General features: G+C 39.0%; 1 protein-coding gene across 11 annotated transcripts in view; it reads left to right on the top strand.

Moving 5' to 3' along the window:
- Positions 1–19,493, top strand: part of WDR17 (WD repeat domain 17) — a 122,867-nt gene that overhangs the window by 95,678 nt on the left and 7,696 nt on the right. For 8 of the 11 annotated variants that reach the window (XM_073341676.1, XM_073341675.1, XM_073341679.1 and 5 more), the window contains 10 exons: positions 2,832–2,987; positions 4,086–4,150; positions 4,878–5,010; positions 6,982–7,070; positions 9,733–9,832; positions 10,963–11,102; positions 14,480–14,500; positions 16,009–16,120; positions 17,205–17,346; positions 17,450–17,552. In XM_073341676.1, coding sequence (XP_073197777.1) covers positions 2,832–2,987; positions 4,086–4,150; positions 4,878–5,010; positions 6,982–7,070; positions 9,733–9,832; positions 10,963–11,102; positions 14,480–14,500; positions 16,009–16,120; positions 17,205–17,346; positions 17,450–17,552 — 1,061 coding nt within the window. Of the gene's footprint in view, positions 1–2,831; positions 2,988–4,085; positions 4,151–4,877; positions 5,011–6,981; positions 7,071–9,732; positions 9,833–10,962; positions 11,103–14,479; positions 14,501–15,981; positions 16,121–17,204; positions 17,347–17,449; positions 17,553–19,493 lie in introns of all 11 variants that reach the window. The other 3 variants (XM_073341683.1, XM_073341682.1, XM_073341673.1) reach the window with 3 other exon arrangements.

Raw genomic sequence — 19,493 nt, forward strand, 5'->3', positions numbered from 1 at the left:
GTTTCCCGTTCTCCTCTCTGGAGCTGGGTTGTAATTTAGCCAACCAGAGGCATTAGCCTCCTTCTCCTTTAGCTGGCCTCTTTTCCTCAGTTAACTCTCAGGCTCAGAGGGTTCAGCATCCAGACTTCTTCTGCTAGCGTCTGCTCTGCAATGACAGAGGAGGCAGTATTTAAGCTGGTCCATTTCCCTCACCTCATCCCCAGTTGGTTGGGTGAGACGGGAGCCTTGTCCTGCCCTCTCTGCAAGGCTCCTGGCCAGTGCCCATAAAGACACAGTGATTGGATTGCCCCAAAAAGCCCAATTATTTCCAGGACCGTTTCCTTTCTTTCGATATCTTAGGTCCTTTTATATACATCTGACCTTTCAAAATCTTGAAGGGCCATGTTACATGATGGGGATGGACTGACCCCTAGGTACCTTATTCTTTAGGGGCAGACTACCCTGTCACAAGGATGTATTGCACTGCCTTTGGTCCTTATCTTTAAGACCTTTCAACAGCTTAGCCCCTGTTAGGTTCTTGTATTTTATGACATTATCTCCCACTCTTGGCTCTACCAATGATGCATAGCCCATTTGTCCACTTCTCCCACAACTAACCACACACTTCCTTTCATGCTATTCTTACTCATGGAACAACCTTCTCATTCCCCACCCACCCCAAAGGCAGTCTGTAAATTTGATCCTTTGATTTCCTTCAAATCCCTCTTAGGATCCAGTCTACAATGATGCCTAAGGGAAACTGCCAGTAGGGGTGTCCAATTGTTTGTTAAATCCACTTACTGTGTCTGGATTATAGGGCAGGAACCATCTTTTACTTTGTTTGTGTAGCACCCAGCACAATGGGATCCTCGCCATGACTGAGACATCTAGTTGCTACTGCTACGGTAATACAAATAATACAAATTTCTCCCATCTCCCATTTTTTCCTTTTTTCTTTTGTAAAAAGCTGTTATTTCTGCCTTGTCCCGGACTCCGCCTGTCTCTCTTCTCACACATTAATAGGAACAACAGGAGTAAATGAAAGCAAAGGTTTGAACACACAGCTACTCTGTTGATTTAGTTGCTATGCAAAGGAGAACTCATGATAAACATTTTACTTGCAGTTCTCTGTACTGTTCTGCCCTGTATTAGAAGCACCTGTGATTACCCCTTATGTTGAGTGGTAAAATGCTAGATTATGGTCTGTTAAAAACAGAGAGAGCGTTTCAAAACAATGGAAAAATGAAAACATTCTAGCAGCCTGCGCTGTGGAGTCAGACTACTAACTCTTGTTATTATGCACTTTGATATTCAATGTGTCAGATAACTTGATTATGTAACCATGATGTTTATAATTGAGCACACATCTTACTCTGATAATATGTTACTGAAAAAGCAAAAGCAAACAGAAAATCTCTTTGTCTTCATAATACCCCTCAGGATCAAACTTCCATAATTACATTTGAATTAGGCACATTCAAATCACAGCTTTAGAAAAAAAGACAAAACATTGAGAGTAGGGCTTGAAACCTCCACTAACATGGCATGTAGGGTTTTTTCTGTGCAAATGCCATCAAATTCTGCAAAACTCTAAACTTTCCCCTAAAAACTTTAAAAAATCCAGCCCTTATGGTTGTGTAGATACACTCAGTTCACATTTTCAGGATTAACTCATCCTCAGTATTGGTTTCCTAAGTCTGCAGACAATGCGCTCTAACACCTATGCTGTTTGCTCTTAGGTTTCCTGAAACTACTGCAAAGTAAAAACTGTCTAGAGTGTTGTTGCTTTTTTCACTGCTGCTATTTCAGAATATTGTAGAGAACAATGAAACTGGCAAGAGTTAGGTCAGTTTTATTCTGTTGCTTCTTGAGAAACATGTAAGCACCTGTAGATGCAGGCAATGGAACTGTTCTCTGAAAGGGTCTCTTTCAGGTCATTAATCAGTGTTAAATAACGTATGGCCAAGAACTGATCCCTGCATTACCCACTTCTGTAAAGGTCTGATTCAATCTCCATCTTTAGTAGGTGGTGCTGTGAAGTCACGAATGCAAAAATTGTCACACGTGCAGCTATGACTGGGAGATAGTTGAGATAAAATTAGAGCCCTTTACATGGGAGGAGGGTTAGAAAAATTCACTTTTGCCTTATTTCTCTTACTTAGTTAAGACAATGTGATTTTTGTATTTTACCTCTATATAAATAATTTCTCTTGTATACAGTTAGCACATGGGAAAATTCCTCTTCTCCTTTTATTAGTCATAACTGAAATCTTTACCTCCATTATGGTTAAAAATATAAATAGTCATGGAGGGAATGGGACATGGCAGGTTATGAGGATTCAAGGGCAGAAACAAAACCCACCTACCATAATCCTAGCCTCACTTAGATTCAGCTCCATATTCCCATCAGAACTAAGGGCCTTAGTTACCATCACCACTCCCCCTCCCCCCATTTGTGTGTTTACACAAAATGTGTGTTTAATGAGTTTTCAAAAAAATACAAGGTAATGATTTTTATGGGGTGGCATATGGGTATGTATAAGATATCAACAAGTTCTAAGAATGGAATTAAATGAAAATATATATAATCCAGACAAATATGAATCAGGATAATGGAATGAAAGAAATATATGAGTACAACTAATTAGCCATAATGCAATGGGTGTAGCAATGTAATAGCTCGGTGTAATCTCTTCAATGTTTAAGGTCTTTAGTGAAAAAGCTGTTGTTTAGCTTCTCAAATGGCACTTTTAATATTACCTTTAAAATGTTTGATTTTAATACTTACTTGTCTTAGCAATAATTGTATTAATCAGAAAGAAAATAAGCATAGTGCTTTCTTTCTTTACTAGTCCAAAGCCCAAGAACTAACAACAGTAAAAATGTCCAAATTTGGAGGAGGTATTGGTGCACCTAGCAAGGAGGAAAGGCTAAAGGAAGCCGCGGAAATACACTTAAGATTAGGACAAATTCAGAGATACTGTGAACTTATGGTGGAGCTTGGAGAGGTAAAGTACTAAACCAACTAATGAAGAACTAAATACAGTATAAAAGTCTAGTAAATACTACCTCTGCATGAGAGAAAACAAAAGAGTTATAAATCTAGCAAAGATTGATCTTCCTGCAATTTTGATGTTTTTAACATATACCATGAAACTTGGCTAAAGTAAACACACAAGGGGTTAACAAAATTGGTTGCTCAGAACAGATGACTTTTAACTGAAGTACAAACTAAAATGGTATATTTTCGGGTTTTTGTGTCATAGCATCAGTGAAGACTAAACCATGGTTATTTGTTCTCTGTTAAAATGCTGTTGCTATATCTAAGGTTGGCACTTCGTGATAGCATTTCAGGTATTCCTTATCTATTGTGTCATTTTTGCATTTAATGAAATAGTCACTTAGTTTCAGTAACTAGTAAGAAATACATCTGCTTAAAACAAAGCTAATTGCGCGTGTGTGTGTGTGTGTGTGTATTCCAATGCTGATCTTGCAGAAAAAACTTTGCAAACGATAAAGAGAAAATTGGATAAATAAATAAACTAACAGAAATAAATAAATTATAAAAACAGTTTGTTTGCATTTCAACATTATGATGATGGGTGCAATAATAGATTTGCTTAAAATAACTCCTAAAACAATCTTATTGAGAAATAATGTACACAACACCCCTTAATTGTGATGCTCTTTATGGTCCATAAGACTGACACAGAATTTAAAGCGTTTTGATGTTCTGAAAAAATAACTCTGTAAATCTGGCCCCAAAAGATGGAAAACATGGAACCGAACATGACATTTTAAACAGGGGTATTTATGCTCTAACAAAGCACATAGGTACCTAACTAGATTTACAAAAGCCCTAACTCACTTAAGTGGGATCTGCAGAAGTGCCCATCTGTATATTTAGGAACGTACCTCAATACCTTTTTAAATCTGGGCATTAGTTACATTCATTCTGGAGTATCCAATTTACAAGTAAAAAGTAGCACAGAATTTTTTGTTCTTTTTTTACCTCATGACAATTTTATTTTTAATGGAAAAGACATGTAATTGATTGAAACTATTTCTAAATGTAAAATTTTCATGTATAACATGTTGTATTTCAGTGGGACAAAGCACTCTCAATTGCACCAGGTGTATCTATGAAATACTGGAAGAAGCTCATGCAAAGGTAAGGCTAAAACACATTATTTTATGCATATTGTAAGTTACAATTGAGCAAAGGACCAAGACAAATATAAATAATCAATACTAGTAAAGTAAACTGTATCTGGCATCTTTTTCAACATTCCAGTGATGTTGCTTTTATTGTTCGTTAAAATTTGTGATGGAATGAGCGAGGATTTCAATAGGGATTCCAGAGAGAGAGAGAGAGAGAGCTTGGAACATTTTAAAACAATATTATTCAGTAAGTTTAAGGGTTGGGTGTAGAATCGGTGATGAGGCTTGAAATCTTTTCATGTGGTGTCTTCATGGGAGAATCTTGTATAGCTTGTAAAGATATGTCTACACAGCCTGGGACAGCAAGCTTCCGAGCCTGTGTTGACAGACTTGGCTTTGTGCTACCATGCTAAAAATAGCTGTGTAGATACAGCAGTTTGGGTTGGAGCTCAGGTTCTGAAGCCTAGAGCATGGGAGGGGAGGTGCTTCACAGCCTGAGCTCCAGCCATAGCCACAACTTCAAAGTGCTGTTTACACAGCAGTTTTTAGCAATGATCCCAAAGCTGTTGACCAGGCTGGGAGGCTCGCTGCTATGAGCTATGTAGACATACCCACCGTGTCTTGGAGTCTGGAAAGGCAGATGGGTACATCTACTGCTAAATATACCACTGGTGTGCTATAAATATATTTAACACCAAATAAAACTAAACAGCCAGGTCATTTTTAATTTCATTTAGGAGAGCTGACCAGTTAATTCAGGAGGAAAATGATGATGTCATCCCATACTGCATAGCTACTGGTGATGTGGAGAAACTAGTCACTTTTTTTACTTCAAGAGGCCAACTTAAAGAGGCTCTGCTTGTCGCACAGGTATTATTGCTGACACGGCTCTTGGTCCATATTTATCACGGGCTAATGCGTCATTGCTCAAACTGGGGGTTCCAATCCAAAAAGGGGTCACAAGCTATTGTAAGGGGGTCACGAGATAAACAAATGTTTTTGGGAGGAGAGCAAGCTGGGGGAGGAGAGGGGTACAGCAGTCGCTACTCTCTGACCACCCAGCTCTGAAGATAGCGCCACCAGCAGCAGCAGCACAGAAGTAAAGCTGACAGTATCACGAGTATGCTCCTAGGGGTATGTACAGTAATTTACGATCACTTCTGGGGCGGGGCCGGAGGTCATCCCAGCCTGAAGTATTTTCAGAGGCAGGTCCAGCAAAAAAAGTTTGAGAACCCCAGAGCTAGTGAGTAAATACTTTTGGAGAGGGGGTTAATTTAGTGATTCGTTGCTGACCTTTCCGCATTAAATCTGAAATGAAGAGTATATTTAATAGGTCAGACACATGCACTTCTGTTAAATGGCCAAAAATCCCAACCCCACATGTCACTCGTGTATTCAGCTGGCCAACTCTGACTTGGAAACCATGAAAGGGGTCTCATACTTGGAGATTTTATACCTCATTCTGTTACATGGAAGTAATTGACAAAATTGCCATTGATTTTAATGGGTACAGGATTGGGCCACTGTTAGGATGATTCTGCACTGTTCTAAATGCTATCCTATCTTTCAGAGGATCTTCACAACAAATAGTTTGATTAATATAAATACAAAAAAAAAAAGCAGGATAGTGAATGTATTCAATGAAACTATGCAGCCAAGTGCTAAAAATGTGCTCCTAAAATTCAGAATATTGCAGAAAATGTACAGTTTTAAATACCTGACTTTGTTAATGTGTTCAGTGTGACTATTAGGCCAGCTCTGAAAATATTTGTTCCCCATTTTTGCCTTCTTTGTGCCACCCCAAATTCGTATTTGAGCTCATGGTGCAGAAGGGATATAGGATCATGTCTGTAAGATGATGTTTAGAAGACAGAATATTTTACCTATTTTTTCCGCTGAATGTCAGCTCTCTCTTGCTTTATTCATTGCAAGTGGTTTCCATTGATTTTAAAGAGCTTACATGCATAAATAAGTAAGATGGCCCTAAGGCTTTATCTTGGGCCTGACTACCCTAGAATGCTTTTGTGATCTTAGCTTAAATCATTGTGAACTATTGATGCATGTTTTGTTTTGTTTTTTAAATCCCATGTGTTCACATTGCTTTTGTTCAATAGTTGTTATACTCTGAGGAAAAAGCTTAGATGTATACTTATGCACAGCCTAATTATTTTCCTTGAACCTTAAAGCAATACAGCTAGGATTGATCTTTTTAGTTGTTTGGCACTGGGAAACATCACCATGATGCTTTTGCTGTAGTTCATAGCATTGTTGGCCTTTCTTGTTTTGAAGGCTTAATCAAATAACAGTTTTAAGCAATAAAATCACTAAAGGCTATATTGAGCATTTTGATTCAGCCGTGACTGTTTAGTGGCATATAGCTGCATTGCCCCAGGTGGAGTCCAGGAGGAATTGTCACTGAGTCCTGGGCTGCTCCTGTCTTACTCCAGGTGGGAAGTAATTTTCTGCAGCCCTGAATTTTCACAGGCATCCATCTCTGCTGGCAGGCATATTGAGGAGCAGAGCCACGACTCTGCTTATTCTTCATTCTTTCCATTTGCTTCTAGAAAAGGGAGTATCTGTCATGTAACCCCTGATCTCCACCATTTCCTTGGGCCTGAAATCTGGGAAGACCTACTTCAACTGCATTAGGGATGTGGGGGTATCTTGCTTCCTCTTATGCCCCTGCATGGCTGAGAAGGTCCTGGGAACAGAGTTGTTCTAAACTAGTTTATTAGTTAGAATATTTCCTTTACAGCCCTCAGGTTTCAAAAGGGATTCTTTGTCAAATTATCTGGTTGAAAAAGTATTTTATGGTTGATGGATTAATTTGTTGGTTTCTAGGCAGCTTGTGAGGGAAATATGCAAATCTTACAGCTTTCAGCATCAAATGGATCTTCAAATCCTGAAGGAAATTTGGAAGATTACAATGAGTGAGTCTATAGAGAAGTCACTTCTTTTTAAGTTTTTCAGTAAATTTTTTAGTGCAGAGTATAAAGCACAATTACTACACTGGAAGTCTTGGTACTTGGATTTGACACCAGTAGTGTGGAGTCTAGGAAACAGACATTTGTATGCTCCCATACTTAGTTAATGCAGAGTCTGCTAATAATTAACTGCTACTGCATTAACAGATCCCATCAGTGAATGTTAGCTCCTGGCTCCAAATAGATTTTTCCAGATAAATTAGGCTTGAAATGCTTCTTATGACTACTTTTTAGACTTATTTAATACCAACAGAACTGTCTTAATTTTCATGACACTTAAAACTTTACTAAAATATGTTTTAGTAAGTATCATCAGGTTAATGGCACATAACCCCTCCCCTGCTCCAGAAGGCAACACTGCATTTCACCAAAGAGGAATATGCCACATAGTGAACACTATTGGCCAAATTTTCAAATAGTGAAGGCTGACAAGCTGTCACAGGGTCCACTCACTGCTGGTGGTGCCTGCTCCTAGCCATTCTGGAGAATCAGCTCTTTCCAGGTTTAAGGCTCCCTTCTGCCTGCTCGCTGCATGCCCCGCCGCTACTCTTTCTCATGTGTGGGTGTGCTAGACCAAACTCCCTCCTCCCAAGGAGTGAACTGTGCACTACCCTCAATAGCCCCAGATAACCTCCATTCACTGGAAAGTGACTACAGACTACTTCCCTGCACTCCTCTCTGCTATCAGCCCCCTGGCTTTATAGAAGCCCTACCTGTTCCTGCACAGGTGAGCTTCCCCTAATTAGGGCTGTCCTTTCAGCCTTAATTCTCCCAGTCTGCCACCTAATAGGTGAATTGACCTATCTGGCCTCCATTAACCCCTACAGGGAGAGTGTCGGGTGGACTCCCCATCAAACGTGCCCACAATAAAACCCGTGAACATACCCGTGTTTGCACCTACACTGAAAAACATAAATCATGTAATATTTGCACAGCTGGGCATGTGCAAGTGCAAGCACGAGTATCTGCTTGTGCAGTTATCTGATTTTCATAGTCAGGCTTTTGAGCAAGCAGGTGGATGCTGAGGTAAATTTGAATGTACACAGTGAGTGACCTTCTGAAAATGTAGTGCTGTTGCTCCAGTTCTGAGGACAAATGGACAGACATGGATTGATGCGCACGTAGTAAAATCAGCATCCTGTAAATGCACAGGTGCTTATTCGAAGTAGCGCTTAGTATTTGTTAGAGCTCTCAAGCGATTGAAAAAATGAATTGTGATTAATCATATCATTCAAAATATTTATCACGATTAATCACGCTGTTAAACAATAATAGAATACCATTTGTTTAAATGTTTTTGGGTGTTTTCTACATTTTCAAATGTATTGATTTCAGTTACGACACAGAATACAAAGTGCATAGTGCTCACTTTATATTTATTTTTGGTTACAAGTATTTGCACTGTAAAAATGATAAACAAAGAAATAGTATTTTTCAATTCATTTAATACAAGTACAGTAGTGCCATCTCTTTTTCATAAAAGTTGAACTTACAAATGTGAAATTAATACAAAAAAAGAACTGCATTCAAAAATAAAACAATGTAAAACAGGAGACATACAGGTCTCCCCGAAGGAGTTCAGTCAAAAATTTAATTCACACATTATTTTTTTAACAAGCATCATCAGCATGGAAGCATGTCCTCTGGAATGGTGGCCAAATCGTGAAGGGACATATGATTGTTTAGCATATTTGGCACATAAATACTTTGCAATGCTGGCTACAAAAGTGCCATGCGAATGCCTGTTCTCACTTTCAGGTGACATTGTAAATGAGAAGCGGGCAGCATGATTTCCTGCAAATGTAAACAAACTTGTTTGTCTGGGCGGTTGGCTGAACAAGAAGTAGGACTGAGGTGGACTCACAGGCTCTAAAGTTTTACATTGTTTTGGTTTTGAGTACAATTATGTAACAAAAAAATCTATATTTGTAAGTTGCACTTTCACCATTAAGAGATTGCACTACAGTACTTGTATGAGGTGAATTGAAAAATACTATTTCTTTTGTTTCTCATTTTTACAGTGCAAATATTTGTAATAAAAAATAATATAAAGTGAGCACTGGACACTTTGTATTCTGTGTTGTAGTAGAGATCAATATATTTGAAAATGTAGAAAAACATCCAAAAATATTTAATACATTTCAATTGGTATTCTATTGTTTAATGATATATTGCGATTAACCGCAATTCATTTTTTGAGTTAATTGCGTGAGTTAACTGTGATTAATTGATAGCCCTAGGATCTGTATAACTTTAGGAGCCCTAATCATGGACCAGGACCGTGCTAGGTTCTGTACAAGCACAATACAAAAAGACGGTCTCAGCCCCAAGGAGCTTACAATATAATGGGACTAGACATTTGTGTTTCTAGTCCTCCACTTCGATGCAGTCAAAATTCAGGACCCAAAAAATAGCTTGGTCTGATTATGTTGCTGAAGTCTAGTGCTGTTGATACAATGAATAATCAGAATAGAGTGGGTCAGTAACTCCTCTGGTTTAGTTGTTAGTGTGCTCAACTGTATTCGGTTCCCTTACTTATAAAGATTGCAGGTGTTTTCGTTATTACCTTTAGAAGTGTTCTTGCAGAATTCCTGTTTTGTTGTTACAGACTTCTTCACAGGGTCAGTAAAGAATTGGCAGAGTGGTATTTCCAGGATGGCCGTGCGGTGCTTGCAGCTTGTTGCCATCTAGCTGTTGAGAATATTGAGGTAATATTTTTTCTTTATTCTGTACAAAGGAAAAGACCAATAATAGGTTATTTTTTATATTGCCAGCTGTAGCATATTTTCAAAAACAGACTACATTTATGTAATTTTTAAAATACATTATTTGCATTTAGTATGACTTTTTATTCATTCACATTGATAGATTGAAATCCTGGTTCCATGAAAGTCAATGACAAAACTCCCATTGACTTCAGTGGGGCCAGGATATCACTTTTAGGCAAAGAGAGAAATTATTTTATGTAATATTATATGAATAAATATAAGTTCTAAATATAGGGAAATAGAAATATTAGTGTTTACTGTTTGTGTTGAATAGGGATCTTATTGTGCTACATGAAAACACACAGGAAAATACAAGACTTGCACTCTAAATAGGCAAGACAGGCAAACAGTAATGTTAAAAATACATTTCTTGTTGGTTAATTTATTTTTTAATTCACCTTACTTCGAACCATCACTATCATCTCTCTCTCACTCGGTCCCAGTGCTCCACCATTACTGTCCCATTGTGTCCTTTTTCCACTCTGGCCTCCCCACAGAGATATATTGCAAAATAGTGGGTGATGAGGAGAGAAAGCAGACAATCAGTTGGTGGCTATGTTATAGCATAACTAGAAGTGTTTAAAAGTCTTGTGGCCTCTCCTATCCTCTGCAGTCCTTGCTGGCACCTTAGTTGCTCTTTACCCCAAGGAGAGGGTGGGATGAGGATGGGGAAGCTCCTACCTCCACTCTGAAGTCTCCTGGACTCAGGAGCAGGGGGGCAGCCTGGTTTCTCTCACCCCTGCAGTCTATGCTGGGAACTGAGAATCATAGATTCCATTGAAACAATATTCATTTATATTTGTTTTCTAGACTGTTTGACAGGACAAAGGATGATGTTAGAGTTTGGGCCAAAGGAAAGCAGTTCTGTTCGTAAAAAGATCACAGATATGTGGTAGACAATTATTGAGTCCTCTCAGAAGCAGAACTTTTAAGTTTTAGTTGATGTAATTAATGCATGTTTTGTCACTCTGTAGAAAGCACAATCTCACAAATGAATGTAACATGCTAGTCACAGTGAATCCTAAAAAGTGCTTGTGTCACTTACTGATATGATTTTCTTATTGAGCAAGCTTGCCATGGCAAACCTGATTCGTGGAAATGAACTGGAGTTGGCAGTCAGTGTGGGTACTGTCTTAGGAGAAAGTGCAGCGCAAGCAACACATTATGCTCTAGAGTTACTAGCAAGAAAATGTATGACAGTAACAACATGGTAAGAATTTCTTACTCCAAAGAAGATTTTTTTTTCTAACAAAACACAAAGTTGTTATAACTGACAGAAGTCCATAGGATGATATGAATAAAGCTATCATTTGGAATCCTCTGTAGTTCTATAAGACAGACGCAGACAGAAATGAGATACAAATTGAGATATCATTTAATATATACCAGGTCGAGATGGTGAAATCTGGAATATATAATGCAGAGAAATAGTATGCCAAATGAGATATAGGCCCTTATACTGAAGTCTTTATTCAGGCAAACTATTAAAGGCAGTTAGTGTTTTGCTTAAGCAAGAATAGCAGTATCAGACCTGTAATGCATAAAGAACCCAAATGTTCCTCAATTCCTCATTAATCTCAGAAAACAGACGCATGCGTACATATTGTAAATAAGTAAGCAGGTGCAGTGTTTCCTCAATGATTACCAAACTCTTAACTTGTATTTGAACAGGTAAAGCTCCTTCACTTGCCCCAAATCAAGTTTTTAAAACTAATTTAATAAAAGTGAATAAAAATAGTCACTTGGAGAAAGAAACTTAACAAAAGTCACTTGGAAGAAGTAAGGCCAAAAGTGATCCATAGGTGAAGAGTGAACAGCAGCTTAGATAAAAATTTGTGATGTGGTATTTAAAAGGATTGCAAGGCATAAACACCCAGGAGGGAGAGGGGTAATTTAATATGGCACTGCAAATATAGCTGGGAGAGTTGAGAAGTTATTAAGATCCCACAGAATTGCTGTTTGACTTTCTCCGGGAGAAGGAGGCCATGCCTTTGTGTCATCCAAGGAAATTTCACAAGGTCCTGTATTACAATGTCCTCCATGCACTGGTTTTGCTGTGGCAGGGTACAGTTTTGCCTTATCATTCTGTGATAGACAGCACAACATATAATGGGAGAAAAAGATGATGCCATATGCAGGATCAGCCTTAGGCATGGTTTTAGGACTTGTATTTTGTTTAGAGAAATAGGAATTAATGTGGGACAGTCAGTCTGTTTTTAAAAGGATCTAACAACTAAGTTTTCGTTTTGTTGTCAAAGTTGGTATTTGATCACGCAGTTAGAGATACACCAAGAGTAGCCTAGTTGACCTCCTTTCCACAGGAGAGTAGGTCTAGTTTAATCAAAGAAACCGTTGCAGGAACATTGATTGCATAAAATGATTGGTTTATGGCTCTTGTCTTTACAATGGTTTGGCATGTCAGCACAGCAAAAATTTTGACAAAACTGTTCTGGCATGTCCACATACAACACATCTTACAATAGTAGTTGAATCCCTGCATTCTAAGGGCATGTCTACACTTACCTCCGGAGCAATCGATCCAGCAGGGGTCGATTTATCGCATCTAGTGAAGATGCGATAAATTGACCGCTGAGCGCTCTCCTGTCGACTCTGGTGCTCCACCGGAGCCAGAGGCGCAGGCAGAGTCGACGGGGGAGTGTAAGCAGTTGACTTACCGCAGTGAAGACACCGCGGTAAGTAGATCTAAGTACGTCGACTTCAGCTATGTTATTCATGTAGCTGAAGTTGTGTAACTTTGATCGATCTTCCCCCCACCCTTAGAGTAGACCAGGCCTGAGATTCCTGATTATTCTTATTCTGTAGGACACACCATCATTTTGGGCACAGTTGCTTTTGTGTAACTTCTGAACAGGAAACACTGCAGATAGAATTAGGAAGATAGATGAAATGGTACAATTGTAACACTTTGTAACTTTCCCATGCACACTTAGGGGTTGTCTACACAAACAATTAGACTACTAAAAGCTGAGTCTCTGAATCTATTCTGCACTCGCCTGCTGAGGTCTAACTGTATGTACCCTGTTTCAGAGTAACAGCCGTGTTAGTCTGTATTCGCAAAAAGAAAAGGAGTACTTGTGGCACTTTAGAGACTAAGATTCACATTAGCAGTTCATTAGAGCACTTTGATCTAGTCTGCTTTGAAATGGGACTAGCTGAAAGCACTCTAACAAACTCTTAATGCATGTCAGCAGGGTTCACAGGAGCAGTTAGACCACAGAAGGGTACCAGGGTAGATTCACACCCCATGTTGCCACATCTAATTGTTCATATAGACAAGCCCTTAGAAGAAACCATTGCATTGAGCTAAAGACCTCATCCCAGTTAATACAACCAACGCTTGTCAATATTACCGGGACAACAGTTGTGTATACATTATACAGTCTTTGTAAACTCAGTGTTCAGAATTACAGTTGTTGCACAAATTTTTAGACAGAGATTGCTGCAACACAGTTCACCACCCCTTTCAGATAGTACAAAATAGCAATAGTAAATACCTATGCTATACCTATATCTCATTATAGTGAGAAGCAGAAATCCTGGCTGCTCGAACATATATGGAACTCCCTTTACCATTAGAAATCTTTACTTTTCCATAACTCAGTCTAAATTTAGAAATACCCACTGTTCTTCTGAAGCACTCTTCTTTTGCTATAGTGCATTTCTCAGAATACTGGAAGATCCCTGATTAACTTATAATTCATAGATTCATAGATATTTAGGTCAGAAGGGACCATTATGGTCATCTAGTCTGACCTCCTGCACTACGCAGGCCACAGAATAGGTTATTGATGGAACATTTTACTATACATTCGTCCAGTGGTATTCTCTCAAAAACAAACACAAAATATATTGGGAAAATTATTTTGAATGTTTGATAATGTCAGCTTAGTTTTGGTTTGTGCCCATCACCTCCTACCACTCCTAAAATGGCACTTCTTTCCCGTAGATGAATCCTAATAATATTTATTTATTGAAAGCTTAACTCCTACTTCACTGGCCTCAGTTGCACTATTTTTGCTAGATCCTGAATTTCTTTTCAAGATTGGTTCTTGAAAAACATTTCAGGTAACACAGTTTTGGATGACAGAGACCTTTGTATTAAACAGTTGTTTTCAATGTATGGTCTCAACTGACTTCTACCAACTTTTTTAAAAACAGGTTTCAGAGTAGCAGCCGTGTTAGTCTGTATTCGGAAACAGTTTTTCCCTGCTTAGGCCAGCACATGCCAGCAAAACTATGTTATGGAAATAGTTTTTAGGAACTGATCTTGAAAGCCATTTCAGGATTCCACAAAGATTGCATTCTGGGTATGGCTTCTGTATATCTTGGAAAATTAGCTGTTATATGTTGAATGACACAAGCTGATATTCCAAATAGCTTGTTGATTCAATTTTGCAGCGGGGGTTAGAATCAAGCCATTGGTGTAATTTGATGCTGCTGTTTCACAAAGCCAAATTTATCTGGTTGTTGGAATGGTTGTGCTGTTTGTTCAGTAATTTGTCCCCTATTTAGTAAACAAAAACTTTTTTTTTTTTGCTCATTACTGTTTCAATATCTTCCTTTTAGCTTTCCATCTCTTGGATACAGGTACTTTGTTGTTTCTAAAGAGAGAGATTCTAAAAAATCCATTGAAGCGCTATGATTTTGGCATAGGCTAAAAATAATCTTAAAGTATAAGTTTCTTTGTTTTTTTCTAGTGTTGATAAAATATGTATATAAATGTTTTGTAAAACGGTAGATGGGTAGAAGTTGTTTGTAAAGCAACAATTCACTAACATTTTCAAGTGACCACATAACTCTGCAAGTGAAGAGTAAACACATTAGAAGAATAAAAATATAGGGATTTGTATCACTCTGTCTCTCTGTTTTTAACTGAATGTACATTTAGGGTCATATCTTAAAGGTATTAGAACTATTCTAAATCAGGTAGAGCTGGAAAATGAAAACGCACCCCTCAATGGAAGGGAGTGATAAGAAAATGGCAGAATAATGACTAGGACATGCCAGCTTCCCTGGCCCCATCAAAGTATATAGTGCGAAAATTCAACAAGAAGACATTGCACCCTATTTGAGGAGCATTTGAACCTAAATGGTCCTTTTCTCCAATATGAGTTAGAGTGCAGGGAATGAATGGCACCCTTGCTTCACCTCCAGGTGCATTATGCTCTTTGGCAGATGGTAACTGTCCTTATACAGACATATACTTGATACTCTGTGGAAATGTGTATGTGTGGAGAACGGCCTCAATCTGCATTTGCTTGAGGCTAAATTGTGCATTTCCCCATATTTCCCAAAGGTGTCACTCCTGTTTCAGTTCCTGTGTATTCGATTCTGGCCTAATTAATGAATATTTACAATTACTGGCAAAACAAATGTGGGGATCGTAGACTCAGGAACATCAGTCAGAGATAGCTCTGCTGATGAAGAGAGCTAAATTTTATGGCTAACAGCTCCTATTCCCTGGGTAACAAGTGAAGTGTTGTTCAGACCTGGAGGAGTGCCTATTTGGTGCTTGTATTGGTGCAAGGAACAGGCACAGAAAACTGGGGAAAGAGCAGGAGCCAGGATAAGGAAGTATTGGGCACATAAAATAACTATTTAAAAATTTTGCTGTGTTAATTATTTTATAAATAAATATTCCCTATAAGCTATTTTATGTAAGATGAAGTAAAAATAATAGAGGGTGTATTTTCAGCAGTGAGATTCTTGTAAACGGCAAATCCATGTGCACTGGGCTGAAAATGTGTCCCTGTTTCCTGTTTTAAAATCCCATCTTGTAATTACAAGACACTTTTCAGTGAGCTTTAGTGCTGACTAATGTTGATTTCATGAAGTTCTGGGAGCTTTGCACCTTACCAACTTCCTGGAGTTGAACTAGGGCAAAAAGAGGCAGTACTCTCTTTATAAGCCTCATGTATCACACTAATAATGTAGGCTTACTGGACAGATCACCCTTTTCCATTTCCCTAGCAACAACACATATTTCTTCAGTGTAAGAGGAAAGGCGAGTATAAAGAAAACAGTCCTACCTCTGACACTGCATCTCCACCATTACATGTCATTGAGAGTAACTGCCACATTTTCTGTTTGCACAGGGACTTGGCAGCAGATCTTCTCATGATGATTCCCAATAATGAACTGCAGTTAGTAAAGCTATGTGCCTTCTATCCTGGATCCACAGCAGAGATAAATGACCTACATGAAAAGGTACATTTAAGGGGCTTTTATTAATAAAAAAAACCCCTCATTTTACTATTCAAGTAAACGTTTGTATTGATTTGTTTCTTAATATGTAGATAAATTCATAACACTTAAGGACAAATTCATTCCTAGCATGAATTTGGCCCCAATAATATGTTGTATTATCATCTCTCATATCCATTTTTGTTCTGTTTAATCTGCATAATACTTTTACCATCAGTTTATGCACAATAAGAAATGTGTATTTGGTTTCTGGTATGCTATAAAGGCAATTTGATGTAGTGACCATCAGACTGGACTGGGACTCAGGAGACGTAGGTTCTATTCCCAGCTTTGCTGCTGGCCTGCTGGGTGACTGTGGGTAATTCACGTTCACTTCTCCGTGTCTCAGTTTCCACATTTATAAAATGAGAATAATGGGATTTTCCTTCTCTATTAAGCATTTGGAAATCTGCTGATGATTAGAGCTTGGTGGTGGCTGTTCTTATTATGTGTGCAGTAGCAGACTAAGGCCAACTCTATAAGAATCCGGATTCCCCCCAGTGCAGAATGTTTCCAATTGCTCATGGTCATAAGAGTCATCTGTAAATAGGGCTTATAGTCTCCTTGTCTCTGAAGTCATATTAAAGAATGCCTCCTTCCCCCACTACCCTGATCTCTGTGGTACTGCGTCTGGTGCCCACTGGCTCCTTTGCCTGTCAGACTTCCTCTGCAGCCTGGAAGAGTCTGCTTCCTCTGACTACTTTACTTTTGACTCAGACTACTCATCTAGTCACTTCTTAGACAAAAGGTTTGTCACAGAAAGACCTCACAAAGTTCTGAGACACTGAGGCTGACATTCACCAGGCATTTGGCATACTGACTCTACCAGTATGCATCCCTGTACACGGGATCAAAGTGTACTCTCCTAGTGGTGAGTTACATGTCCGTGAAAACAATCTTTATTACATTTAAATAAAGAGAATGATCTTTTCTTCATATCAGAGAAAATCTGTTTTTGTTATGCTTTATGGGAACTTCCATAGTTTCTTGAACCTTACCATGTTCAAACAAAACTATTTATTTCTTGTGTAAAACCTTTGTTTTCTAGTGTAATCTACCAGGTGTAGAAGAATGTATGCAGCTAGCAGAGACTGCTCAGGCAAATGGAGACATATTTGAAACCATAAAATACTATTTGTTAAGTACAGAACCAGAAGAAGCCCTTCCTGTTGGCATTCAGTATATTAAAGGTAGGCTTATGAATGGAAGAACCTGATCTCAATGTAGTCATTTGTTTGGCTTCTTTCTGCTTGGTATTTACCATTTTCATTTTTTGTTTGTATTTTTCAACAGAACAAATTAGTAGCTCAGATTGGACTTTGGATTCAGTGTGTCCCTTTCTTGATCTTCTAAGCTGTATACGCACTGAAAGATTAGTGCTGCATAAATGTAGTGAGTGAGTATGTTTCCCGTAATTATAAAACTGAAGCTTCCCTCTTTTTTAAAGATTACTCTTTCTCCTTGTTTACAGTCGTGTTCTGCTTCTTTCCTACAGCTAGCAATCACTTGGATATCTTTACAACATAGCTCTCAGCTTAGACACCTGAATAAAAATAACAAATACAACCATATGATCTAATCCATCAGCCTTAACATGGGCAAACTTCCTTTGAGCCAATGGGTGTTCTGCAAATGTTGGGACTGAAGGTTAGGTCCTAAATTCAGATTCAGGCCAACCTATCTGCATCTGTAGTAGCAGAGCAGGATCTTGAAGGGACAAATGCAAGATCTTCTCTGGTTGAGTTTCACTGAATTGACAAAGGTGTTGGGAGAACTTCAGGCCACAACCTGTGCATTCCCTATTTTGGGTAGTTATCGAGAAGGTTGTGGTGAGACCACTATCACAATATCTAGCTTCCTCAGAACTCATTGACACTCTAGTCAAAATGGGTATAAACCTAGGTTTAGTACACAGGCTGCACTTCTTGCATTTAATTTTCCCTTTGTGGTAACAATGATCAGGTATTCTTGCTAACTTCTAGATCTGTCAGCTGCCTTTAAAACTGCTGATCATGAAGTGTTGCTGACCCATCTTTGGTCTGAGGCAGGAATTGCTGGGGTGGAGATTGCTTTTTCTTGGCTGAGAAGACCCAAAGAGTTGTAATAGGCAATTATTTGTCAACTGTAAGGGCACTCTCTTGTTGGGTCCTGCAGGATTCCATCTTATTGCCCCTCTTGTATCAATGTGTATATTTGGTCTATTGAAGGAGTTAGTGAAGAGAAGCAGATGGTATTATTTTCAGGCTAATGACCTTAAAGTTTGTCTCCAACTCAAATGATCAAGCTGGAGCTGTTGAGACTAATGCAGGGTTCAGGTGAAATTGGGGAATGGATGAGAGCAAGCTGGCTGAGGCTCAATCCAGACAAGACAGTTGATGCTGGTAGGTTGAGAGAAACAACCCAAAGAGTTAGTGGAGATTTGATTTGCACCAAAGAGGTGGGTGTTCAGCTGCCATTGTTAAATAACTAGAGTCTGGCTAGACCAAAGATTGCATTTAGAAGTGACTGTCATGATCAAAAAGGTGTTTTACTATCTACGTCTGGCCAGATGAGTACGACATACTCTTTCAGATTCAGATATAGCTACTATCATTCATGCCTGTGTCACTGCAAGGTTAGACTATCCCAGTGCAGTCTGTGGGGGATACATCTTAAATTTAATAGGCAGCTGGAACTGGTGCAGAAGGTAGCTGTCTGGTTGATAACTAGACCATTCTGTAGAGAGCACGTGGCTCTGCAGATAGATTTTAAGGTGTTGGCTTGAACTTATAAAGCCTTAAATGGTCAGAGTGTAGCTGAGCACCTCTGTTTCCAGGATACACTGGCTTTGTCTGCACTACGCAGCTTTTAGCGACACAGCTGTGCTGTTAGAAGCTGAGCTGTTAAAAGGCGCGCACGCAGTGTAGCTGTTTTTTGTCAGCAAGAGAGAGCTTTCCTGCCAACACAAATCTTCCACCCCCAACGAGCGGCAGTAGCTTTGTTGGCAGGAGAGCGCTCTTGCCAACAAAGCGCTCTTCACGTTGGCGCTTTTCCTTGACAAAACTTTTGTCTTTTGGAGGGGAGGTGGGGGGGGAGGAGTGTTTTCTTAACACGTCTGAACGACAAAAGTTTTGTCATTCACTTGCCAGTGTAGACAAAGCCACTGTTGCAAGCAGGATCACCAGAGACACTGATGGTAAATCTGCGTAACAGAGAGAGCATTTTCCATAAGAGCCCCAGGGATCTGGTATGCCCTCCTGCTGCTGGTCTGAACTGCCTGGATTTAAGAACTTAAGGAGTACCCTGCAGTGCCTAACGCTCTGTCTACACTGCCAATTGAATGACAAAACTTTTGCCG

The sequence above is a fragment of the Lepidochelys kempii genome, chromosome 4 (assembly GCF_965140265.1).
Source record: "Lepidochelys kempii isolate rLepKem1 chromosome 4, rLepKem1.hap2, whole genome shotgun sequence".
Lineage (NCBI taxonomy): Eukaryota > Metazoa > Chordata > Testudines > Cheloniidae > Lepidochelys > Lepidochelys kempii.